The sequence below is a fragment of the Halichoeres trimaculatus genome, unplaced genomic scaffold (genome assembly GCF_033239565.1).
Source record: "Halichoeres trimaculatus isolate MK-OKI-2021-1 unplaced genomic scaffold, fHalTri1.1 fHalTri1_scaffold_19, whole genome shotgun sequence".
Taxonomy (NCBI): Eukaryota; Metazoa; Chordata; class Actinopteri; order Labriformes; family Labridae; genus Halichoeres; species Halichoeres trimaculatus.
Window position 1 is genome coordinate 14119274 of NW_027437197.1, and position 27141 is coordinate 14146414.

A 27141-nucleotide genomic window follows, 5' to 3' on the forward strand; every position below is an offset into this window, starting at 1 on the left:
ATAATAGGTGAAATTATAGGGGGAAACACAGTACACAACATTCACAGGCATAACACACATTATATTTTCATCAATTTCATTAGAAACTAGTTTAATGTTATGAGTTATGCTCATCTAGTCTATGCATTTTAGCATTTATCTGCACATTCTGCATTTGTAGATATTATTATCAAACCTGTGTTTTTTACTTTATAGTATCTTTTTTAGGGTGTTGCATCTTTTCTGGTTGCTTTGTTGTTTCTTTGAGTGTCAGTATCTTATCTTTCAATGTGTCTTGCTGTCCAGAGGTTTAGTTGCAAATTACAAATATGTGAAAAAGACAAACTAGATTTTGAATGTCGTGAGGAAAAAAAACAAAAAGGTCAGGAGACCAGTAAAGTTGTGCAAAATTTAATAGAATACAAAAGTTGATGAAAATTCTTGATATTCAAATTTTTCTCTCTCAATTTTCCACATTTTGTTTTTATTCCTTTACATGACATTTTTATTCCTTGGCTCTCTTCTGCCTCTACAGATCCTCTCCTTCTGCCCCTCTGCTGAGCCGTCAGCCTCTGTCTTCTACAATCTGACCACAAGAGGGCAACAGAAACCGAAGCACACAAACAGCATGCAGTATTTAAAGTACTGCTGCAGCATCACTGGTTCTCTGCAGTCTCTAACTTTAATTATGAAACATAGTAAAGACAAGAGATAAAACTTTTCACCATAAGATGTCAAAACTCTTTCCTTAAATTGGAGCATAAATTCTGATTAAAGTGATGTTTCTTTCACTATAATCGCTTCAATACAGAATTAAGTCTTTCTGGAGCAGAAAAATAAAGATCAGCTTCTTAATGAAGGTGTTCAACAAAAACATTTGTATCCTCAGAGTTTCACCTGAAAATAAAACCATGGTACTACCATGAATAAATGATTAACAGAAGCTGACTTAAGTCAAAACACAGGCAATAAAAGCTGCTGTTTGATAAGAGCGGAAAATCAAAGTCCGAGTTTTATTCTGTCTGTAGAGGGGGTCAGAATTTGTGTGTGTGTGTGTGTGTGTGTGTGTGTGTGTGTGTGTGTGTGTGTGTGTGTGTGTGTGTGTGTGTGTGTGTGTGTGTGTGTGTGTGTGTGTGTGTGTGTGTGCACGCGCGTTAACCCTCCCAGTGCTCCTGCTCCCTCAGTGGGCGGAGTCAGGAGGGAGGGGGCCTGCCCGGAGCTTTTAATACAGATGCGCCCCTCCGTGCGCTCTGCGTTCAGCGGTGGACCGAGCAGACTGCACCATGACTGCACCCAACACCTACGATGTGATAGTGGTTGGCGGAGGGATATCAGGTACAAACTTTCCGCGTCTCTGTGGGGTGTGTTGGCCGCACAAAAGTGTGTGTGGAGCAGGGATGATGGCGCAGGGCTGTAATGCTTGTGAGTGTATGCGCGTGTGTGTGAGGTGGGCAGACAACTGTTGCGCGGAAGCTGCTCGTGTTGTTGAAGAGCTGCAGCTGATCTCCAGTCAGCTGATCCATCAAACACACTTTTATTCCTCTGAATCCGACTCTTCCTCCTCTTCCTCTCCTTCTGCTCCGACCCTCCTCTTCCTCTCCCCCGCGTGCACCGCTGTCCCCCCGGTTAAACAAGAGCTAATCAGCCGTAGCACAGGCAGGCTTACATAAGAGAAAGGGAGGGGGTGTCTCAGAGATCATGCTTATTTCAGGTGCTTTCAGTTTGTCCATGTGTGTGTGTGAATCAGAGTGAATGTCACGCTGTGGGTTTGGACTCCACTGTCCAGCTGTCTGCAGGATGCAAAGGTTGCTTGTTTGCATGCCAAGAAGCTAATTATGGAAAGGTTTACATTCATCTAACGATAAGATAACAACAAGGGAGCATGTGAGAAAAGGAAGGAGACTTTCTCTCTCATGGGAAGCAGAATCTGATCGAGCAACACTTTATCTGGACTCTGGAGGATGAGGGGGGTAGTTCCTGGAAAGAGGTTGTTCCTCTGAAGGATGGGCTGCAGACTCTGAATCGGACTCTTTTGACAGCTTTTAGATACAAACAAGTCTTGGTATTTTATGATACATGATAGACTTAAATGCTACAGCAGCCTTTTGTGCTTAACTTTTGCATTTATAAAAGCCTTTAAGTGTGAAAGTTGTTGATATTGTCACATTGTGAGCAAAGTAAAAGCACTAGAGCAGAATTGGGGTGTTACATGTCACTTCATAATCCAAGATCTACACCAGGAAGGTGCAAACCCAAATGTAAGGAGTCTAATAATTGTGTCTTTCAATCATATTGCTAAATTTCAAACTGGAGATCAAAAAAGTTTTTAAAGAACCTCAGATCAAAGCTTAATTTGTGCATTTTTCTTGTGCTACTTTCTCATCTCAGTGAAGATGATAAAGATGAGCAAGAGGCTTAACTTTTTTTTTTTTAAGAGATATTGTACAATTTTGCAGGAACTTGCTCAGTAATGGAATATCTGTGTTACATTCAGTTCAAATTGTACCAAAAGTAGGCAAAAATAATGTGTGTTGTGGTGTTTTTTTTTAACATGTTTCATGCTAGATGCACTTCTTTAAATGGAAAAGGTTAAGGTAGAAATCAAACTCCTGTTTCACGCTTTTTCATCCCATGCAAAAGCTTTTAGTAGTGCTCTAACAATTGACAGGTATTAAAAGGCAGCTTTTTTTTTTTTTTTTTTTTTTTTTTTTTACAGGAATCAGCTTTCTGAGCTCCAAATTGTGTTTCAACTTCACAAATCTAACAAAGTAGTCAGGAGGCACGGAGTTAGAGGTGAAGGCTGGTTTCTCATCCTGCACAGTCCCCCACCTCAGTCATCCAACTAGTTATGCAAATATATTCCAAAGTCTCACCCTTTTTATAATCTTAATTTAATCTTAGCACAGGCATCATAAAACACACCCCTCTTAATAAGCGTGTGAGTCACAAACTGCTTTGAACCAGGCTTGCACTCTTAATTTGGGCTCTGTGGGATTGTTGCACCAGTCTGAAGTGGACTCAAGGTTCTGCAGTTTGTTGCACATGTCTGGAGGAATGAGGTCATGTCTTAAAGACTGCCCAGCACGGTCTGCAGACTGTTTGGAGTGTCATCTGTCTGACAGGTCAATCCTCCACCTGACTGCGCATCCATCAGAGTATACAGCAGCTCAGGTGGTGTCACTTCACATCTCTCTGAGTAAATCTAATAAATCCTGCACATCGCCCCCCACTGGCTGTGTCTCTCTCCTCTTATGGCTTCTTTAATTGCCCCATCTGTTTGAACCGCTGCCCTTTACCGGCCCACAATAAGCTCCACATATAACAATCAGTGTCCAATCAAAGGCCAGATGAAGCCTCTCCCTCAGCCTCCTCTCCCCTCCTCACACGTGTGTTTCTCTGTTTGCCTGCAAATGTGATTGTCATTTTCCTGCCGCCCACCGGCAGCACCGCGGCCCTCAGCGGAGCACTTTTCGAGGAAACATTAAACACTTGTGACAGCCTGTTATCAAACTGGCAGGGAGGAGGAGGAGGAGGAGGGGGAGCACTTCTTCCTGTTTTGTGGAGCAGCTGTGAATGTGGGAAATCAAACCGGCAGAGAGAGGAAGGAGGACAGAAGCAGAGACGCAAACCTTAAGGATTCAGGATGAGAGAAAGGGAAACTGGTGTTTATAGGGAGAGTAAATAAGGAAGTAGAGGTGGCTGAAGCTCTGAAACACACAGACACAATCCAGACTGCTGTATTCGCTCTCAATGAACTGCACAGAGGAGGATTTTAAGAGCTGGGCTGCAGGCCTGTAAGCTCTGCACGCTTCTTCTTTTGCACAGATTCTGAGAGATTTGTTTAAACCCTTTTTTCTCATCAAGTTTTGCAGAAACGAATGGCACGCATTCACTTTAAACATGCAGGGGAAGAGATTAAAGTTTGTTTTTGCAGCGTTGCATGCAAGAGTCCTCACATTTCTCTGCAAAGGCATAAAAAATGCACAAAAAGTAGGTCTAGAGTGAACCTTTTTTGACATTTCTAGGGCTGTAAAAGTCGAAGGTTTCCATCTCAGGAGTAGTCCAGAGATGGAGGAGACCAACATACATCCAGATTTCTCAATTGTTGATATCTGTATTTAAGGGTTGTTGGATAGCTTGTGTTTTGATCTTGTGCAAATGTAAGAATGCTTGTAGAAAAGTACATTAAAAGTTAATTTTTCTGCAGCAGAGACAGAGCAAACATGCTCAAGAAGAGCTTAAAGTGTGATTTTGAAGCATTACATGCAACGTGTCTCTGCAAATGCATGAAAAATGCTAAAAAATAGAAATAAGTGAGCAGTTTTTGAAACAAGCATCAGGTTGATTTGATTCCAGGGAGAGATGTTGATGTTCATAATGAGTCTGTAAATACCAAACCATGTGGACACATACATAACAATAATTAAAGGAGACCGGACACCTCCCACTGCTGCTCTGCCCTTTCACTGTTTGTTCGGTAAATGCCACCCTGAGGTGAGGGGGAGACGAGCTGTGTGAGGGATGTTTGGGAGTGTTTGAGTGTGTCTGGTTTAGACGGACTTGTGTTTTCAGGACAGGGATCTTGTGAGGACACGTTGGCTGGTCTGTGTAAACCTTGCAGTTGTTTATTCTTTTGCACAAACACTTTGAAATCATGTTACAGAAACACAAAGCGCCACTCCACACTGCTGCTCTCTTCAGTCGAGCTCAGATTTATCGTAACATGGGTCTCATTTTTCGGCTCTCAGGCTTTTAGCTGCAGCAGACAGATTGCTTCTTCCAGCTGCAGATTTGAGAGGGTCTTAATGGCAATAAGATGATTTATTGGAGTCAAATGCCTCTGTGCTAACATTGAAGGGAACTGGCTTGTGTTTCTGGAAAAGTTGCATTGCAAAACAACTCAGAGGAGGAGGGTCAGAGGAAAAGAATCCAAAATGTTGCTCAAGAATGTTGGAGCATCTCTTCAGTTCATGCGTCATAAACTGACCATAATCCTGACCTGAACTTGAGTTCAGACATACCTTTTTTGAGTTTTGAGCGCTTTGTTTACAGTGGTTGCATGCATGCTTTACGCCCTCTGTTCTGTTTCTGTAAGGTCCACCTGTTGCACAATCTGTTGTCAGTCTTCCAGGAGAAGCTGGACTCTCCTCTTGATCTGAGTGCTCTGAAATGAACCCTCTCTGAGAGCTCGATGTTGCTGCAATCCTACAAAACTCTTCCTCTCTGTTTCAGCTGTGCAAACACGTGTGCTGCATCAAGTCATGAGAAGTGTGCAGCTGTAATCTCAGCTCATGATGGCACTGATTATGGAAAAATACACTCAGCTAATGAATTAATGCATGATGGAAAGCTCATTACTTTACCTGTGATATTTGAAGTGAGGTGTGTGAGGCAGGTGCTTTGCAGAAAATGCCTCATGTTTACTGTGTTGCATCTCTCTGTGAGCTATTTGACAGTGTTTGCATGAAGTTGGATCATAAAGTGAGGATGTTCATTACATCATCCTTCATCTTTGTCCCATCATCCTGGAGTCCTTCCTTAATATATTTCTGACGCCCTTAAACATCCCATCATGTCTCTGCGTGAGGACACAAGGCGGGGGGGAAAATGTGATTGCAGCTGTGGATCGATTTGTCGCCTTTCAGAGCCTGACTCAAGAGCTGCACTCCTCACTCAGCTGGTATTGGATTTTTTGTTTGTGTTCCTGTGATGAGAACATTTCAGAGGATAAAATGTCACACCAGACGGCGTTTAGCAGCCGGACATCAAGCTGAGTCCTCTGAGACGACAGACGAGCAGAGAAACATTTGTGTTTGTGAAATATTCCTCGTACTCGTCTGTCTGCACAGAAGTCCAGTTTTGTCTCAGAGAAGTCATGAAGCTTTAAAAAAAAAACTCCATCAAACCTCAAACAGCTGGATGTAATCTGACACAGCTGCTCCATAATCAGTGATGCAATTTGATATTAAAGGAACATTCTGTAAAATTTGATATCCGAGTGTTGAGATAAAAAACCCTCCTCCTGTATCTGGAGCGATGGAGATTTGTACGACAGTAAATTTCATGTTTTATTAAACTGAAGCACAACAGAGACTCAGTCCAGAAACAGCGGGGGATTTCTGAACACACACACACATATGTACACACAGAGTGTACAAATAGAGTTTGTTCCTGCCAAGTGGCTCCATCTTTACAATTACTGTTGTCATGTGAACCACGTCTGTCCTCTCTGGTTTACAGCACAGAGGGCAGATGATGGAGAGCCCTGTTTGTGTTTGTGTGTGTGTGTGTGTGTGTGTGTGTGTGTGTGTGTGTGTGTGTGTGTGTGTGTGTGTGTGTGTGTGTGTGTGTTTGAACCTCGATCCTATCAAATACCTTCAGGTCATCAGCTTGCAAATAACATTAGTCTGATAATTGGAAACCAATGAAACATTAAACAAACACACAGCTGTTTTTATTTATTGATTCTTTATTTCTAAGACCTCAGAGAGCGGACAATTAGGTCAGGCTGAGCCTGGAGGAGCTGCAGGGGGAGGAGGAAGAGGAAGAGGGGTGGGGAATGAAGGGGGAAGAAGAGCAGATAAATTTTATTTCCTTGTATTATGAATTATGTTGCAGCATGTTTAGTGTCTCCAGTCGTTATGTAATTACTGAGGGGGATAGGAAGAGCTGAAAGAGGGCTGTAGGGTTTAAAGCAACAACTCTGAAACTTCAGACTTAACATGTGGATTATCAAACCTCTACAGATTCACATCTTTCTGTCTGTGGGCCTCAGACACCAAGGTCTGCACTTTACCTGCCCTGGACAGGCCTCCAGAGGGCTGCCCAATCAGAAAGAAGGGGGTTTGTAGAGCAGGGAGCCTCAAAGAGACAGCGTGTTTCAGACAAGGCTGAAGTAAGGGTTTTCTAAAACACGAATGAGAGAAATAAAGAGATTGTTTTGAGATGTAAATCTTGTAAAACCTAAAATAAATTCCATGATAGTGCTGTTCAAGCTCGTGATCCAGCTGTCTGCTGACATCACTGTGAAAGCTGCACCTGTAGCTCAAAGATATGAACTCAAATCAAAGTCTATCAGTGATATCTTTATCCTACTTGACACAAAATGCAGATGACTTTTGACTCGTCAAGTGAGCCATCTTTGTTCTGCCCTCCTTCCATCTTGAATTCTTGCAGAGCTGAAATACTCCTGCTTTTCCGATGCTAAGAATCACCTCCATGCACCCTGCACCCTTTTGTATCAGCCAATCATCCCATCTTTATTTATGCAGCATCATTTATTTCTCCTCCCTCTTTTCCTCCAGCTGGGAGGATTTGTGTGTTTGATGAATATCAGACATGTCTCTTGGTGAATTAACACAAGAGGGAGGAGAGGAGGAGAGAAGGAGGGGAGATCTGCTCTCTGTGTCTTTGATTATGTAGGTCTGACCTTTTTTATCATGTAATCCCTTTGGGCACACTCTCACAGCCCGGAGATGGACAGGAAATGTTATACAGACCTTTATTTTTCTGTTACCTTGAGTCTGTAGTGTTGCATGTCAACCTGCTGCATTCTTGAAGTTTGAAACGCTGCAGAACGTGTCTGGGAAATGCAACCGTGAAGGTCTCTGAAAAAATTTTTTACAGAGAAAAATGCTTCATCTGCTACAATAACTGAAATCTGTGTGTTTATGCGTGTATATGTTTATTTTTAGTTTTTGCAGTGTTATATCTCTTTAGAACCCAGCAGGTGCTCTGTCTCTGCAGGGATCCTCTCTTTGGTTGATTATTTTGCAGCCTGTTGCATTCATAAAGAACAATCCTATATCATTTAACACCATGCTTAACTTTGTTTTTATCATGCTTTAAAGTCTTCCCTGTCTCAAGCATGGATGCATTTTCTCACAGCTGCATGAGTTGGACTTAAATCTTTCTGTTCATCCCTTTGTTCTGAAACAGTCTCAGCATGTTGGTTTTTCCAGCTGTGCAGCTAATTCCTCGTCTCCTTTGCACAGAGAGCAGCTTTGAAGTGATGATGACTTTATGCTGATCCATTAGTCATATTTGTTCAGCCCTTTATATAAAATGATGTCTGTATTAAGGAAATCTAGCCCTGTGATCAAAGCCCGAGTGATGCTGTGGGCGTAAACAGGAGCTGCAGACAGACACTCTTTGTTTGAGAAGACAGACACTGACCTTTTGGAGCTGAGTGCAGGTAATAGCATCAATTTAACAGAGGAAGATTTGTGAGCCTCCTCCAGTCTGGGCTAATGCGTCCTCAGAGTCTGAGTCTGGCTGGGTGTATTTGTACAGCGGGTCGGCTAATGCAGGACAAACTATGTGCAAACTTCTATAAACCTCAGCAGCTTCAGCAGAGCTTAGCGGGATCTGGAAGAAGAGGGATGAAGGGAATTTGGAAGGAAGGCCAAGAAAACATTTGCACAGATGTGGGGACATTGTGAGAGAAACCGTGCTTTCATCAGACCTGATGGAGACCTGGTGGAGACCTGGTGGAGACCTGTGGTACCTGCTGCTGTCACAGCTCTGTGGGCTGCTCGTCCTGCTTTCAGTGCAGGTGTTTTGTTCTTTTCAGTACTCCACAGCAGATTGTTTCTGTCTCTGTGGCAACAATGACAAATGCTTTGTCCTGTTTCGAGGGCTCATTTATCTGCATGAAACTCTCCTTTTGTCTTTGTTAGGATTTACTGGATCCATTTGAAACCATATAGAATAGGTTCAAGACGAGAAACATGCAACCTGAGTCCTGCTGATCAGGAAGCATTTAGCAATCATCAGACAGTGACTGATCTTTTTGCTTTTGTCTTTTCTTTAAAAACTCTGATCAATGAGGTGTAACCGCTTAATTCAGTTAATTACTTCACCCTTTTCCTGCATAACTTGGCAGCCAATCAGAAGAGCTATTACATCTTTATGCAAACATGTTGCAGTCTAATTTGATCAAATCCCTGAGGTATGGAAATGCACCTAAAGTGACAGTTGTGTTGTGATCCAGCTGTCCACAGACTTTTGGCCATGTGAGCTCAGTGTTATGAAGTCCCGTCTATCTTTGATGAATCTCTATCTCTCTGTGTGGCTTGTGTGCTCTTAGAGGTCTGCAGCCCTGGCAGAGGGCAGAGCTGCTGAACCATACGCTCCTCTCTAATCCTCTACATTTGTTCCTCCTGAGTGCATTTACGTTACGTCTTATTGAATCACAGTTATGGGGAGGATTGCCCGAGGTCAGTGTGTGTGAAAAGCTCAGGGTCGGTCAGCCAGTGGAAGTGAAAGTCAGGCTCTTCTCTCTACTCTGACCTCTGAGCTTCCTCACATGATCACATGATCAGGAGGTCAGATGGATGATGAGGAAGTCTCACCCTGCAGTGCATGCATACCCCCACCCCCCAGCCCCTTCTGTTTTTCCTATAAGTCTGTTTTTATTAACTCTACTCAAACACTCAAAAGGCAAATGTTACATTATCCTTCGCTGGATCCTGTTTCTAGAAAGATCTGTGGGAGAAAAGAAAAGCACGGTGTTTGAAGCCCTCAGTACTGCTCAGTGACACACTGATTTCAGTTGGGGATCGGCACCAATCCGATCCTGGTATCAGGTATTGGTGCCGATCCAGCCCCTCAAAGCTGGATCAGGTATTGGTGGGATAGGATCGGTCCAAATTAATGCTAGGGCTAAACTATGATTTAGTCTACAAGGTATAAAATTTTACAATCAGATAGTCTTACCATAAATTCTGAAGCATTTTTTCAACCAAACTCCTGTTAAACATTTTAACACTTCAATAAATATTAACTTTTCCAGTCTTATCCCACAGTAGAGCATGCAGGTTATTATTTATCACTGTTATCAGATCAGGATCGGTATCAGTCAATACCCAAAGCCCAGGTATCTTTATCAGGACCAGAAAAATTGGATCGGTGTATCCCTAGTTTCAGTGTGACACACTGAAACCTGTCCAAAGAATAGAGGGTCCCCTCACCTGCATCATCATACCTCTGCTCATGGCAATCATCACAAACAGTTAGTGTTAGTCAAAGAAATGTGTAAAATCTGACCACACCTCTGCTCCTCTGTCTGTCTGGCCGTCTGTTTGCAGGTCTATGTGCAGCAAAGCTGCTGAAGGCCAACGGACTGAGTCCTGTGGTGCTGGAGGCCAGGGACCGGGTCGGAGGTCGAACTTTCACTGTCCGGGTAAGACAGGAGCTGGGTTTGACTCTGTTATTCTCATATTGAAGTGCATATAGAACTTATGTGCATTCAGGTAAAGAAAGAAAAATAAATTATGGTTACAAACAAAGATATCCAAAGAGAATGCGCTGCAATTTAAGTAATAAATCAAGCATGGCAGCACATTAGTTCTCAATTTCCCCTCTCTCCAGTAATGTAATGCTGCTCTTCTTTGGACACTCTCTTCTTTGAGTTGCCAAGGAAGAGATTTTCTATCATTGATGCTTGATTTTATCTTATTTACATTTGCATTTTATGTCTTAATCTGGATTTTGGTTCCTGTTTCAGAATAAGGAGACAAAGTGGGTCGATCTTGGTGGAGCTTACATCGGCCCAACTCAGAACCGCATCCTCAGATTGGCCAAAGAATACGGCGTCAAGACCTACAAAGTCAATGAGGAGGAGAACCTGGTGCACTATGTTAAGGTGGGTCTCAGGTCTGTGGATGGTCTTTCAAACACCTGGAAGTATCTGCAAACTGCTTTTGGAGGACAACAAGCTTTCTGGTTCAGGTTGAGGATTATTCGGACATCTTTAGTCAGAGCCGTTATCTGCAGTCTGTAAATTCTCCTCTTTTGTGATCTCCTGACATCAGATGGAGCCATTAAGTGTCTGCTTATCGATCTGATTCTTTATTGATTCTCTTATCAATTCCTGTTGTGAATTTTCTTGGTACAAAAAGTAGCTTTACAGGTTTTCTGTGTCAACATTTAGTTGAGTTTATACTGTAAGTTAATAAAATGTAACTGGTCCCTGAGTCTGGATATTTCTGGACATAATTATACAGAAACAGGTAAAAAAATGCACACAATGTGAAGTTGATGTACTGTTTTGTAAAATATTGATAATTCAAGTAGGCCATCTAGTGTCTTGAAATGGCAATGGTTTAAGTTGTTTGGAAGCTTTCCGTAGTTATGAAGTCAGCCATGAGTCTTTCAATTGCCTGTTAGCTTTTGACATTTGAAATTCTCAGTATTTTTTACAAAGAGTTGATGTGATGTGTTTCTGCGATGAAACCTGAAATTCTATTCTGAAGCTAAAGTTATACTGATGTATGCTAACTGCTAGCATATCAATGCAGTTTCCCGTATACGTTAGCATTAAGCTTGCACTATTTTGTTATTTTGTTAAATATAATGATTTATACCATTTTGATGTACTGAATATGAATCTCCTGAGAGAGAGAGTGATGTATATTTCTGTATGAAGTCAGTTCTTTAGTAAAACTTCAAGCTGAAAATCCTGAATCGATAAGGGAATTGATAAGGGAATCATTACGCACAAAGGCTAATGATATTGATGGATTGAAACATTTCTCATTGATTCTCAACACGAACAAAGTTTTAGATTCCCATCCTTAATTAAGTGTCTGTTATCTGCTGACAGCTAAATCTGTGACTTACTGCTCCAAAGTCTAGTTGGTCAGAAACAGCTTACACACATGCTGTGAAGTAAAAGCTGAAACAGATGACCTCATGAAAGTTCAGTTAAAAGTTTATTCACTATCTGAAGTTTCTGTGTTCATTTTCGTCCTCTACATCCTTCAGAAAAACCGGATGTACTCTGCTGTAGAAAAGCAAACACTGTGCTCTTCCTGTGTCGCCCTGCATGTCTCCCAGCAGCAGCAGGCCACCTCTCTCCTTCTGCAGCATTAGCGACTGGAGATGCTAATCTTAGCCTGAGGCTCCCTGTAACATGGTTTGTCTCTCTGTGAGTGGATGAAAGCACAAACAGAAGCAAACAAAGAAGGACGGCTGATCTTTCTTATTATTGTACTCTCCTGCGTATCTGCTTAGCGCGGGTCACTGCTGTTCTTAACGCTGTTTTGTTTCCTCCACCTGATTGGATTTACCTTCACTGCCACATGCACAGCTCAGGCTATCCCTGCTGTAAACCACAGGAGAGCCTGATGTGGCCTGAAGGGTCCTGCATGTGATAGCTTATCTCAGATAAAGATACTTTCAAGTCATTGAATCTTACTTCAAGAGAAGGACTTTGAGTTTCTGCTCACACACACAAACACACCTTCTCTTCATCACATGGGAACCTTCAGCCTAGCACTCTGTTCTTTCTTCTCATCGTTTCACAAACTTAATAAAAATCTACAATCTAAATACAGCCTCATAAATCACCAACATATGCTGCTGTTACGACCTGCGGCAGTTATATTAAATCATTACATTTTATGGCTCATTAATAGGAGGGGCAGGTGGTTATTAAAGGTGTACAGTCAATGTTGACAGCTGCTTCCTGTGGAGTAGATTTCTTAATTTTCAAACACCTGCTATTGATCCTGAACCACTACCCGGATGTGCTCTTCTTCCTGGTTCTCTTAATATTTCTTCCCTCATTTGAACATCCTGTGCTGAACTTCTCTGTGGTCAGCGTGCCGCTCATCTCGCCACCGTGTCCTTGGCACTGATGCACTATTGACTCGACCTACTTCTGCAGCGCTGTGAAATGTCAGCTGCGTAGAAAATACATCTTTGGTTTGTTGAAGGAGGAACAGGAGCAACTGTGAGCTCATACATACTGAAGAGTGGGAGCTTGTGTGTGTGTTTGTCTCCTTAGCTACTATCTCAGCAAGATCCACTCCACGGTGCAGAGTCACGCACAGACACACACACGCGCATCTCGTAGCTTCCTGGCTGGTTTCCATGGCAGCGGGCCTCATCAAAAGCTGCTCAGCCCCATCAGTGCCAGACAGGGTTTTTGACTATGTTTCTGTGTGTGTGTGTGCATGCGCTCATAACAGCAGCTCTGTTTCTGGTGTAACTGGTCCCAGAGCTGACTCTACAGAAATGCAGCCAGAATTTTTATTCTAGCACAGACACTTAGAGCCAAAGAGTTATCTGAAATTGATATTTTCTCTGCTGTGCATGTCAGCGTTTCTCCTAATCCAGCCAAAATATCTGATTCTCACATTTGCATCCTACTTAAAGTTTCTCTAAAGCCTCACCACTAAATGTTTGATGCCATTAGAGCCTGAAAATCTGTGTTTATTGAGGAAGAAGCTGTACAGAGCTAGGTGTGAGCCCTGCTGGTGTACCGTTTGGTGCATTAAGGAACAACTGTTCAATTTATCAGACTTTACAAGGTGAGAGTGGAGCTGTCAGGGATGATAAAGTGATGTGATCCTCATCAGCAGAAGGAGAGACAACAACAGCATTAATATTAAAGACAAAGGGACCTGGCAGCAGCGCAGCTGAGGGTGAGACGACTCGGGAATAACAAGACAACTGAATGATGCAATGCTGTGGCAAAGCACTGGAGACTGCTGCTTCTGAGACTTAAAGGGAATGTGGGGACTTTCTTCGTGATCTCCAAAAAGCCTCCCCTCTAGGTTTATACCTGATCACAATCCGATAAAGTTTGGCAGTGAGAAGAGAGATCCGTGATGTTCTCTGCTTGAAAATATTTCTTTAATTAATTTTGTAGTAATGGGGGATACTGGAGCTTTACTGTCAGACAGGAAAAAGACAGAGAGGCAGAAGTAAACGGAGTATGATCTGGGGACTAAAACATGGGCCAAGCTGTCAGTGATAATATTCATTCCAACCCACATGCAGCAGTTGTTCTACAGTGGTCTAATCAAACTTGAGAGTCTGTCAGTAAAACAAAGAGTGAGGTTATGTTAGCTCTGCTTGGTAGATAAGCACTGGAAGGACAAAAGGAGGATTCACAAATGTTACAAGTTACGGACATGTCTCAGAGCACCGAGCTGTGTGTAACTCTAAATATTTAGCCGGCTTCTAAACAACTACAAATTGACAAAGTTTGCTTGTCATGTTTTTATAAACAGTGCTACATAACTGTTGATAAATACATTACCTCGTCACGATGTATAAAGTAAAACCATAGACTGTATAAAACATGGACGTAGACTCCCTGACGTCACTCGTCTGTTTCTGAAATGGAAAATGAAGTAAATCGACTATTACGGCCATATTGGAAGTGGCAAGGGCTTCGTGTACAGCTATAGAGCGCCCGTCAGTCACGTGACCTGAGCTGTGCCTCTGATTAGGCGAGCTCGCAATCTTAATATCCTCTAAACTGCCAAAATTCACCCTCGTACAGTGTGTGCTGATAGTAAATTAACAATTCAGACTAATGCTGCACAATTTGGGGAAAAGGTGCGATTGGCGATTAGTTGGACAATATTGGGATTGCGATTGTGCTTGCGATTTAATAAAAAAAGTTGTGTCATGAGTCTACAGACTTGCTTGGTTATGATGGAAAAGCAGAGATGGATTACTGAGAATTTTAATTGTGTAATAATTCTCAAAATATCCAAACTTACCTTTTACAAACAACAATATACAGCACAACAGTACTGTTTTGTTTGTATCCAAAATAGCACATTTATGCCACTTTTGCTTTGCATGTTTTGAAAATTACATCTTTTTGCTGTGTCATTCAACCGGTAACCAAATAACACCAAATAACAGAGGTAGAGTTTCTTTTCGCCTTGAGCACCTCACTTACTTCTTTGTGCTCCATCGTGTCTGGTTAAACTGCCGTACCATGACCAGTTGAAACAGTGACTGATTAGTCATCTCACGCTCGCTCTCTTACTCAGTCACATACACACACACTCACACACACACGCTCATTTTTTTACACTTTTTTAAAATAATTGCACAATTGCACCTCTTTTGCGATTACGTTATTGCATGTGCTGACATTGGGATTGCGATTGCGACTGCGATAATCGTGCAGCACTACTTCAGACAGAAGATGTTTTTTGAACCAGGCTTTAAATAGGTTAATTTCTGCTTTAAAAAATATCTTTTTTGGCTTGGTATGTATGTGACTTCCGGTACTTCCAGAGCCAGCCTCAAGTGGACACTCAAGAAATAGCAGATTTTAGCACTTCTGCACTGTTGCATATTCTTTGACCGGAGGTTGCGGCTTGGGTACAACGTTGTCTTGAATAAAGAAAAGTATTGTTTCAAAGAGGAAGATCTGATCTACATTAATATTTCAAAACAAAATCTCCTATATTTTCTGTACTAAGAGCGGCAAGATGGACTTTAAGTTTCTGCTCACACACACAACACTCTTACCACTCTTCATCACATGGAAACCTTCAGCCTAGCACTCTGTTCTTTCTTCTCATCCTTTCACAAACTTAATAAAAAACTACAAACTAAATACAGCCTCATAAATCACCAACATATGCTGCTGTTATGATCTGCGGCAGTTATATTAAAACGTTACATTTTATGGCTCATTTATAGGAGGGACAGGTGGTTACTAAAGGTGTACAGTCAACATGACTTTTTGAGAAACAGTATGCTTTAAAAGTCAACAGGTAGCTTTAGTTTTGTGCTGTAACACTTGAAGGATTAAAAAAGAGGAGGCTCTCAGTAGTAAAAAGTTGTCTTAATTGAGTAATTCATGCACCTTTACTTTTTGACGAATTAAACCTCTAATTTTAACATTTAATGTTTGCAGCCTTACAGATTAAATCAAACCTGTAGCTTTGCATCTCCTCAGAATACAACTCATGTCTAGAGTTCACTTCAGTGTGTTTCAGTATCTTCAGATTAACCGCCATGCAGCAGACCAGCAGGAAACATTTCCCTAACCCTGCACACATTTTACATCGGAGGCATCCTCTTTTGATCAAACTTTACAGCAGTGTCTACATTACTACACAGGACAGCAGCTAAAAGTAAAGCAGCCTGTGAGCCGAGCTGTTGTGTAATTAGAGCTAGCTTTCAAGCAATCCGCGTAGCTAATCAGCTTTTGTTTGGCAGATTGTAATCCAAAGGGCCGGCACTGGTTCCCCTTATCAGCAAACTGCTGCCTAACAGACAGCTGCAGCTCTCAGCACAGGATTTATTAATGAGCTATCACTATCAGAGATGGAAAAACAGACTTTGATTAAATACTGAACCCTTATCTCAGATCGAGGAGGTGCGGGATTGTCCCATCACGCCTGCAGCGGGGTGGATGTGTTGACTGTTTGCACCAAGAGACAGTGGGGATCCCTGTGCAAGCATCTTTAGGGTAATGATATTTTACTGTCTTATTGATACCCTCTGATAAAGAAAGAACTGAAGAGCTGTAAAAGAACTCTGATGCTTTGAATGCTTTCTTTAGTTTGGTTTACATCCTTGGAATCAAGAAATGAGATTGTTAGAAAGATGGTCTTGCTCTCACCAGTCAGAAATAAATGCTTACAGACACGTTGAGTTGTGTCTGAGTGAAGCTGAATCATTGCTCACTGATGTGGAAACAGATGCTGCTTCCTCCTCCTCCTCTTCTTTATCCCCCTGTATTCACTTGGGCAGCATCACCATGACGACAGACCTGTTGTTTCACAGCAACGGATGGTCCTGATGCTGTACATTAGGGAGGCGCTCTATCATCTGTCTGTGTGTATGTGTGAGTCGAGTTTGGGGTTAAACGTGATCAACTCTGCAATAATAGGAATTCTCCCTTACTGTCAGTTTAGTGATTGAGTAATTCTGACATTTAGTGTCACTTTATTTCCTCTTTAACTGCTCCTCTTGGTTGATGTTTCCAGTTAACACTGTATTTTGATTTGCCGTTACGCAGATGATACACAGATTTACCTCAGTGTTCAGCCCTCTGACCTCTGGTGTGCTAGGCTCTCTGCAGGACTTCCAGAGAGATCTCAATCACAAACACAGGACCTTTTCTGCCTCTCAGCTCTGATGAAAACAGATACTAAAATACTATTACTGACCACTACTGCCATCTTCTGGTGACCTGTAACAGCAAGAAATCTGTTACAAGAGATTTAGGTGTCTTTTTAACAGCAGTTTCAACCAAGTCTTACAACTTCAGGGATTTTGCTGGAGGATGTCTGTCTGTCTGTGGTCAAAGATGTTCAACAAAAGTGGTGACTCCTAGAGAGTTGCACAGAAGTATTTTATTGCTGTCGTAAACGTATCATCTTCATAACTCAGCGTTCATCTCGGGAAAGATTGTGTTAGGGAAGCAATAAAGCACTCCAACAGCTCACAGTGCCCTGAGAAAACCCCCCTTTAGGGATTATAGTTCCATATTGAGACTTTCTTTTCGGTCAAGACTGCTCTTGTCGAAAGTATCAATCATTTGCATGAAGGGATGGGCAGCGAATGGGGTATTTTTGTAGTTACCGACTGAATTCTGTCAAAGGTACCAAGTACCAATTCATGAAAAATCAAAAGGTACCATGTTTAGATTGGTACCATTGCGTACTGGTAACAATTGACAGGTACTGGGCATCAGTACCACATCATTTCAAATGTGAAAGGTACCCATCCCTATCTGCATTTGATATTTGGGGGTATGGTTCTGTTTTTGAAGCTGCCTGCTCTTCCCGAGCTGTGGTGGAACACTAAAACCTGATGTGGGAAGAGCACACCTTCTTTCTCTTTCATAACATATCCATACATGGAACGCTAAAGCAGGGAGAGCAGCAACAAAGAGTCCAGAGTACAGCATAGAGCGAGCATAGATGACGATAGGTATGATACTGGTGAAATTAGACACAGCATAAAAATAGGAGCTGGTTTATGAAAAAAGTAGAGAGTCATCAGAGTAAAGCGTTTTATCTATGATGACCATTTGATTGTCTGTAGATGTACTTATCTGAACCGTCAGCTGATAGTGGCATATTCTCTTCCTGTTCCCAGCATGCTTTTTGCACTTCAACCTTTTGAACTAGAAACCACCTCCTCTTTGAATTTCCACCAAATCTGTTTTAAGGTTATCATGCACAGAGGGCTAATTAAAGTTAAAAAAGTATGTCTGTATAATGGTCTAGTGAAACTTAATGTGAACAGAGGAACCTTGTAAAGTTTATGAAGACATAAAATCAGAGTTTGGATGTTTTTTAAGCCAGGCAGTTAAAGTGTATCTGAAGCCAGAAAACCCGCAATCAGCTTGACGCTCCACTTTTATAGTCCGTGTTTTCTTCATCTGTCAGTGGATGCAGCTATTGAATCAGTCTGGAGAAATTTACACGTCAAATCAAACGGCTGAGATTTCTGCATCAACACACACAAATAAACCCACTTTGTTCACTCAGAGAGAAAGCTTCAAACTTTTAATCCGCACGGCTGTCAGAGAGTTTTTATTCCTGACCTTGAATTGTGGACGAGCTTATCGCACCATGATGACTCTGGATCTTTAAATCAGTCGTAAAGTGTTTCATAACACGTCAATAAACACGGCTGTTACTCCACTTTCAAACTAAACTCAGAGTAAACCAAAAGTCAATATGACTCAGCAGACTGCAGGTTGGAAAAAAGGTCAGCTGAGGGCAAATTTTCACTTTTTTCCACCGACTGTCCCTGCAAGGTCTGAAGCTTTTGACTTTGAGACAAAATGAATTTTCTGTTTTTTTTTCTTTGAACTCTAGTGTTTTTAAGGCACTGAATCAGATGGTAATGGTGATGATGTGCTTTTTTCAACAGGGGAAGTCGTACCCGTTCAAAGGCTCCTTCCCTCCCATGTGGAACCCTCTCGTCTTGCTGGACTTCAACAACCTGTTCAGGACAATGGACGAGATGGGCCAGGAGGTAGAGAAAGAATCAGTCCTGTTTCATTTTATCCTTCTCTTTCTTTGTGACCAGTTATTTTAAAGTCTAAACTTTTATGTTTCAGATTCCCCGAGAGGCTCCCTGGAGAGCTCCTCATGCTGAGGAGTGGGATAAGATGACGATGCTGCAGCTCTTGGAGAAAATCTGCTGGACCAGGTAACAGAGAAAAGAGAGGTTTTGATTCCTTCTCTTATCTTTGGAGAGTGAAAGGAAACTGTTTGGGCCTATGTACGTTATGATTTGAGGTTGAATCCTTAAGGAGACATCTTGATCTAAAAGATGTATAAATCTGCGTATCGTCTGCATACAGAGTCACCATGTCTAACTATTTGTGCACTTTCTTGATTCCAGCGCTGTCCGTCGCTTTGCCACTCTGTTTGTCAACGTCAATGTGACCTCTGAACCCCACGAGGTGTCAGCTCTCTGGTTCCTCTGGTACGTCAAACAGTGCGGAGGAACCATGAGGATCTTTTCCACCTCCAACGGAGGACAGGTATGTCTGCAGCTTCTGGATTTCTACCTCAGGTTTCTTGAACTGGATCCTGAGTGCTAGTTCAGTTAGCAGGATGCATCTTTGTTTCCTAAGTCATTGGAGGTTTTATACCTCTCTTCTTACACTCTCTGATTCTGCATCTTTATTTAGGCTCTAAACTTCGACACACTTTTAGAGGATCAGATGAACCAACCTCCATCCTAAGTGTCCCTAAGTGAACTCGCAGCACAAACAAAAACCTGAGTATCCCGTTCCAGCTCCTCCTGAGAGTCTGTCTGCAGAAAATCAAAACCTGAGCTCTCCAAGAAGCCTCAATTAAAGACCCCTCAGAAATCACTCCTAACACGTTTACCTTCAGTCTGCTGCCGGTCAGCTCGGCATCATAATGAGCCACACAAAAGCTGTTTTCTTGGAGGGCTTTCCAAAGCTGAGTGTTCCTGTTGCCATGGCCGCTGAGGAAAGGGAAAGGAAACACACACACTCTGTCCTGTTTTTGTGACCTTCCTGCTTCAGACATGCTGCTGGGGTGTGAGTCTAGTTTATCGTCACAGGGAATAGTGAAGCATGGATGCACATGTGGTATTTCTCTCGTGTGTCCTCTGGAAAATAAATGTTTTTTAATCAAAAAAGACAAACACAGGCTCACCCAGTTACCATCAGGGCTGGTTTGATTTAGCTCCTGATGTCTGTCCACTTGCAGGCAAATTTGTCCAAATGCCACAGAGAGACGCTCCCAATGTGTTTCTGATTGACGAGAAGGGAGAGATGCTGACACTAACCGTATGGAAAAGGTCACTGACTATTTAATTTGTGTATCCAAGCTTTGGCAGCACTTCCTCTCGCTCTGCACCCCTCGGCAGGAGCTGCAGCTTCACAAACACATTTCTTCCTTTAACTTCTGATGTTAGAAATTAGTAGAGAAGCAAACAGAAGTCAGATGGAGGTTGAACAGTAAAACCAGGAGATTTTATCAGCCTGGGTGTGTAACACTGGTTTTATTAGTGTGGTGGAGTTGGACTCTGAGTATGATCAGGCCAGATTGAAGCAATTTCCCCCAGATTTAACTGAGAACATCCTGAAAAGCAGAGCAGAAAACAGTCTCATAAAGAGCCCTTGTCACCTTTTTTTCTGTGATTGACTCTTTCCTCTCTGTCCACCTACAGGAGCGGAAGTTTGTGGGCGGCTCCAGTCAGATCAGTGAGGCCATGGCCAAAGAGCTGGGAGATCGAGTGAAGCTGCAGTCTCCGGTCTACAGGATCGATCAGAGCGGGGACATGGTGGTGGTGGAGACGCTGGACAAGCAGACCTACATGGTGAGAATAACAAAGAGGCAGAATGAGTGTGCCAGCACAGGAAGAAAACACACCTGTGTATGCACTTCTTATGTGCCACTTTATACCTCTGCTCCATCACATAACAATAACATATATCACCCTGTTTTTTCTTATAAACGTAAAACTATCAAAGATCTGATTCCCTAACCTTTCATGTATTTTTTTAAAAAAGGTAGATTCTTTCTGCCATGCAGTGTTTTTTTTTTTCACGGCTTTGTCTGCAAGGCACAGACTTTACATGCATAATGCACTCACTTTATGTAACCCTATTCCTCTAAAGCTTTGTGCATTTATTCGTTATTATTCTTAAATATGTTCTTGGACTGTAGCAGACTTTCAGTATAAATGATTGCAGACAGATTTGTGTTTTTATGCTCATAAAGTGTAACTGAATCTTGCACAACCCCTGCAATGCACACAGAAACTCTTCTGCAGTGGGTATTATTGTTCTCTGCTGCCACCTTGTGGTTGTGTGGTGAGATGCAGCTTTCTTTGACCAGTTTTGGTTGTTGTTTAAGGCCAAATATGTGATCCTGGCTACCCCTCCGGGTCTGAACCTGAAGATCCACTTTAACCCTGAGCTGCCCCCCCTGAGGAACCAGCTGATCCACCGTGTCCCCATGGGCTCGGTCATCAAGTGCATGGTTTACTACAGAGAAAACTTCTGGAGGAAAAAAGGTAACAGAAAGAATCTCTGATATATAATTGAAATCTGTAAATAAGTGATCTGTTATATAACCTTAATGAACACCTGTTTGTCTTCAGGTTACTGCGGCAGCATGGTGATCGAGGAGGAAGGAGCTCCTATCGGTCTGACGCTGGATGACACAAAGCCTGATGGGAGCGTACCTGCCATCATGGGGTGAATATGACTGCAGAAAGCAGAACTAAAGCTTTCATTTTTCAAATACATCCTGATCTAAGAAGATGAAACTGTTTGCACGATCTTGTTTTGCATGATCTAAACAAGAAAACACTGGAGATGGGGTCGAAAAAAGTCAGATTGACATGCAAAGTAAGAATTAGATATTGCAACAAGAAAGGACCAAAGCCACAGAGCTGAAGAGACCGTCTGTCTCTGAAATACAGCAACAAGATTTCAGCATTCAAGTTTTCCTGCAAACAGACCTGAAAGTGCACAAAATATGCATGTTGTCATTTATTGTCCAACATTCTTCCCTGGGTGATGTTTGTCGTCTCCCTCTGCAGGTTCATCCTCTCCCGTAAGTGCAGGAAGCTGTCGGGCCTGAGCAAAGAGGAGAGGTAACTGCATGAAACACAGTCGATCAAATCTCTTTTTCTGCTGCAGCTCAGCTTTAACACACTCTGCTGTCTCCTTTAGGAAAAAGAGGATCTGTGAAATCTACTCCAGAGTCCTGGGCACCGAGGAGGCTCTGCATGTGAGTGTGTAACACACTCACACACAGACATACAGCTGAGATACACAGCTATTTACACAGCTGTTTTCTGTTTCAGCCGGTGCATTATGAGGAGAAGAACTGGTGTGAGGAGGAGTATTCAGGAGGATGCTACACGGCATATTTCCCTCCAGGAATCCTCACGCAGTATGGCAGGTGAGATACATGAAAAATAATGCTTTTTAATGCTCGGTAAGGATCTAGCTTTCTTGAAATAGAGTCAGAGAATGGATGTTTAAAGGCTGTAGAAACACGATGATGCAGAAGAAATGTCAAGATCATTCTCAGTGCTGCAGACGTCTAACAGCACATTCACCTGCAGGTCAGGTTAAAATCTAATAAAGCTTTTATTCTTTGGTCCTGCGTGCAGGGTGCTAAGGGAGCCAGTGGGCAAGTTGTTCTTTGCAGGAACAGAGACGGCGACGGAGTGGAGCGGGTACATGGAGGGAGCCGTGCAGGCAGGAGAGAGAGCAGCCAGAGAGGTCAGATGCAGATGCAGATTAAAAAACATTATAAACACAGTCCATATTAGTTTGCATGTCCTTCAAATTCAGAGTAGTTTTGTATCCACATTTGAAGAAGAAGATCTTCTACTTTCTTTCTTCTAATGCACATCACATGAAATAAAAGGGAGTTTATCAACTGAACCCTCATGTTGTGTTGCAGATCTTGTGCGCGATGAATAAAATCTCCCCAAGTCAGATCTGGCAGAAAGAGCCTGAGAGTGTGGTAAGAAAATAAGCTTAGTATTTTAAATGAAATCAAACTCAGAAGTCAAACGACAGTGGCTCAAACGCCTTGTTCTTGTTCTTTTCCTCTGGTGACAGGAAGTCCCAGGGCTCCCCTTCCACACCACCTTCTGGGAGAGAAACCTGCCTTCAGTCGGAGGTCTCTTCAAGTTCCTTGGGGTCTCCACGGTCCTGTCCGCTGCCACGGTAGCCGGCCTACTCGCCTACAAGAAGGGGCTCCTCCCCCGGAGTTAAACCGACACCTCCTCACCTGTCTGCTCACTCCTCTGCTCCTGGAGGAACATCTCTACAGATGCTGTGTCCTCTTAGTGTGGAAGCTCCTGAGTAGGGAACTACTGGAGTGATAGGAGGTTTTACTGAGAAACAACCAGCTGTAAGAAAGACTGTTCAGCTCACACACTCAACACTAAAGCACCATCGCTCTGTGCAGGAAGGGAGGGAAAGAGATTTACAAAGAGAGGAAGTGACGCAGGCTGTTTGAGGGTTCAGAGATGTACGTTCAGGAGGAGAGACGAAGATGGAGCTACAGTTTTAATCTACATTAATCTGAGATTCAGATTATGAAACCAATGAAGGAGGAAAAACAGAATGAATTCTTATAGCAGAGAAAATCTATAAATATAAATCTATAACTCTTAATATTGCAGATATTGCCAATGACACTCAAGTTCTTGATTATATGTGAGTTTATAACTCGTCGTGCTTTCTATGTGTGTGTGAGTGTGTGTGTGTGCACATGCTTCAGTGAGCATGCATCTGTGAGTCTGTGTGTTTGTGTGTGTGTGAGTGCAGTGAGTCTAATTACCTCTGATTTTAGGTGCTGATTTGTTCTGGCTGTGCAGCTGCAGCAGTTTGATGAATCACGGTGAAACATCGGAAAAAATCAGAGCTGTGTCATCACCCTTCACAAAATCACGAAACAGCAGCAAAGATTTTAGATTTCTTTTAGGATTTTAAGCTTCATTTCATCCTTTTGTCAACAAATCTTAAAAACTCAAACCAACAATTGACTCATCTTTTTTATTTATCAAGTGTCTGTGTGGTTAAGGCTGGATTCAGTGGCTCCAATGTTAAAAAAATAAAATAAAAATACTAAAATATTATTATTAAAAAAAAAAAATTAACTCACAGCAAAACTTAGATACTCAGTTACTTCCCCTGTTATTTTTCTTTTTTGAAAGATGTAAAAAGATGTAAAAAAGGAATATAAAAAAACTGCACAAAGAGACAAAGAGGGACTGTGAAGAAAGAATCAACTTCCAAAAATTTCTTGCTATTTTCTTCTTTTTTTTTTCCCTTAAATAACCTGACAAAATGTCCTCTTCTGATGCAAACATCAAACATTTGTGAGTGCACTCCTTCAAACTTACCTGAAATGCAAAAGATAAGTTCACGTAGGCTGTACTCGGTACCTCAACCTGATAGCTTTGTGCAAAGTTCAAGTCCCTAATGTGAGCCACTTTCTCAGTTTTATTTGTGCAAATTTTGCGTTTTTTATTTGTCATTTGGCAGCTGAAGTTACTCATGAAAAGTCTTCTCTAAGTGGTCAAAATCACAGCGCTGGTTTATGAAACAGTGGGTTCTGGTAAGATGACCTGAAATGCCGTAATGAGTTAGTGCCCCCTGTAGGGCAGTGCTGGTATTACACCCCCCACCACCATCCCTGTTCCCATTGTCCCTCAGTTTACAAGAAACAAACAGGAAATAAAAGATTTAAGAAACAAAAAAAAGAAAAGAAAAAAATGATCTGTATTTGATCTAGAACCCACCAGAAATCTCCCTCTTCCTACACCTCTTCTTCTTCCTCTGCTTTCTCTCTGTATAATTATGAATCCAGAGTCACACTGCCTCTGGACTTTCTCAAATCTCTCATTTAAGTGGAAACATTTCCAACTTGTGCGAACGCATGAAGTCAACTCAGTTTTATTTATAAATCCATGAATCATAAACTCGCCTCAAGGTGGGCAATGTATACGAATCATTGCGGTAGTTTATTTTAAATTAATCCCTCAACACCGCCCTCGTGCCAAATATTACTCACCCGAGCAGCCGAGTGTCAGCTGGAAACAGTCGTTTCTGGGTTCAGAAGAGATATTTCTCCTCCACCTTAAAGGAAAGAGGAGCTCGTTGTTTGAGCTGAGATTTGTTGACACAATTAGAAGCTTTTTAATCTTAACATGTTTAAGGAAGTGTGTGTGTGTGTTATTTTTTATGTCACAGAAAAGCCTGAATGTATTTTCATCACACTTAACTGTTGCTTTATGATGATCAGAGTAAGATGGAAACAGTTCATGATTCTAAGTGCATTTTTATTTGATCCATTTTTAACCAAAACCAAGGATGGTCATGCTTTTTGTACCTGTTTGATGCAAGACTGCAAAATAACTGTATTTAAAGGTACAGTGCAGAGAATTTAGCAACATATAGCAAAACAGATTAAACTGTAATAGAAAATAATATTCGTAAAATGTTAAATCAGTTATCACCTGAATTTTAAAAAATCTCCCTGTTTAATTAATTAGATTCTAACAGAGGAGCAGGTGCCTTTCATGGAGGCTGCCATCATGTTTCTACAGGAGCACATAGAGGTCAAACTAGTGAGCAAAGGGGCATTGTAGTCAAGACTCTGACTACTTAATATTCTCATTTTTAAGAAGTGCAATCTTAATCTTTGGGTAAATCAGATTTAAAACCACAACAACAAGAAAATGAAGATAAATTTTGGTGTTTACTTTCAATAAGAGGTGGGTAAAGCTCCTGTGAGGACGTTTTGGTTTGTTTTAACATTCTAAAAGCACATCAGGTTCATGTTTTGTTATATTTTAGCACTTCTGTTTGCTGTCATCATCTATAACCCCTGCTTATGCTGAGTTACGGGGAATAAAGACAATTAAATCTGTAATTGTTGCAGTACGGGGAAAGTAAATATTTTTTCTTGACTCATTAAAAAGAGAGGAAAATAATCTTCCCAAATCTTTCAGCAGAGAGATTTTAAAAGCTTATCTTGTTGAATGAAAACAGCTGAGTTTGTGCAGTGGAGCAAACACTGAAGGAGCATCCTGATGCCTTTTTTTCTGTTTGGAGTCTTGGAAACGAGATGGAAATAAAAGTTTGAACCCAGAGGTGAAGAAAATCAGAGAGTTACTCGGTATGAGTGTGTGTGCAGCTCACTGAGGGAATCCTCCTCCCAAAGATCTGTGTGTGTGTGTGTGTGTGTGTGTGTGTGTGTGTGTGTGTGTGTGTGTGTGTGTGTGTGTGTGTGTGTGTGTGTGTGTGTGTGTATGGGTATTTGTCGTGCCTTAATGGAAGTCGTGGTGTTTTCGTCATTTCTCTCAAGTGCCTGTGTGATTCTCTGACACTCACTGCCCCCCCTGCCTGCACCGGAGGTCAGAGGTCAGACTGCTGGGATCAGCTGATTGGTTTAACTTTACAACAGTGACACAGAGGCAGAAGAAACACATCACTGTTTTGTTCTAAACACTTAATCAGTGAAATTTTAAAGCTGTTTTTTTTTTTTAAGATTCAAAAACTTCCATTGAAAGTCATAAATAACAAATATTGGAAGCAAAATTCTCACATTCCAGAAACCTCCAATCAAGCAGCTCCCCAAAAGCTGGAGGTCCCTTTCAGCTCTGGACCTCACGCCCCTCTCAGCCTCGTCACAGGTGAACATCATCTGAATAAACCGTTCTTGGTGTAAACCTGAATCAGGTGCAGGCAGGTGTTTAAATGCCATGTCAGCTGTGAATAATCGAGCTCAGACTGTTAGACTGATCAACGTGCTTATCACTACTATCTGTGTGTGTGTATGTTTGTGTGTGTGTGTGTGTGTGTGTGCGCGTGCCTGTGTGTGTGTGTGTTTTGTGCTGTGCTTGCAGTGCTTGTCTCTCCATCTCTTCTGTGTGTGTTTTCCTCTTTCTGTTGATCGTCACTCTGTGTTTGACCAACTCTCAGAGTTCTGGGAGGGTCAGTTTTTCTAACTCCAGTGAACAAACAAAGCCAGCACACTCAGTCCGCCCTTCTTCACAATCAGCAAGAGAAACCATTTATTCACTCATCTTCAGATCTGAGACTGTTCCGGTCCCTCTTTTGTGTATCCGAGCCTGCGTGTTGTTCCCTGTGACCGATTCTTTGATGTCTTTGATTCCTCAAACAAAGCTGGTGATATTTAAAATATAAAATGTGAAATAAATCTTTTACTCGTAATAAACTGCTCCTGTGTGTTATTCTGTACAGCTCTGGGACATGGTGTAGATTTATTTGGAGGATATTGTGTCTTTTGGGGATCCCAGAATACACTTTTATGCAGAGGATGTAGTTTGATAAGCTTCAAAAAACAGTGACGTTAAATATAGGGAGTCTGAGGTCCTCGAGGAGGATCTGGAAAA

At 42.0% G+C, this 27141-nt stretch overlaps 1 protein-coding gene across 1 annotated transcript; it reads left to right on the top strand.

Moving 5' to 3' along the window:
- Nucleotides 1–1193: 1193 nt before the first annotated feature.
- On the top strand, nucleotides 1194–26940 carry mao (monoamine oxidase). Its single transcript, XM_074695225.1, has 15 exons — nucleotides 1194–1314; nucleotides 10068–10162; nucleotides 10487–10624; nucleotides 18634–18738; nucleotides 18824–18915; nucleotides 19111–19252; nucleotides 20416–20565; nucleotides 21105–21264; nucleotides 21352–21448; nucleotides 21796–21849; nucleotides 21929–21986; nucleotides 22063–22160; nucleotides 22375–22486; nucleotides 22671–22733; nucleotides 22832–26940. The coding sequence occupies exons 1-15, from the start codon at nucleotides 1263–1265 to the stop codon at nucleotides 22985–22987; spliced, it is 1572 nt and encodes a 523-aa protein (XP_074551326.1). The 5' UTR covers nucleotides 1194–1262; the 3' UTR covers nucleotides 22988–26940.
- Nucleotides 26941–27141: the final 201 nt, after the last annotated feature.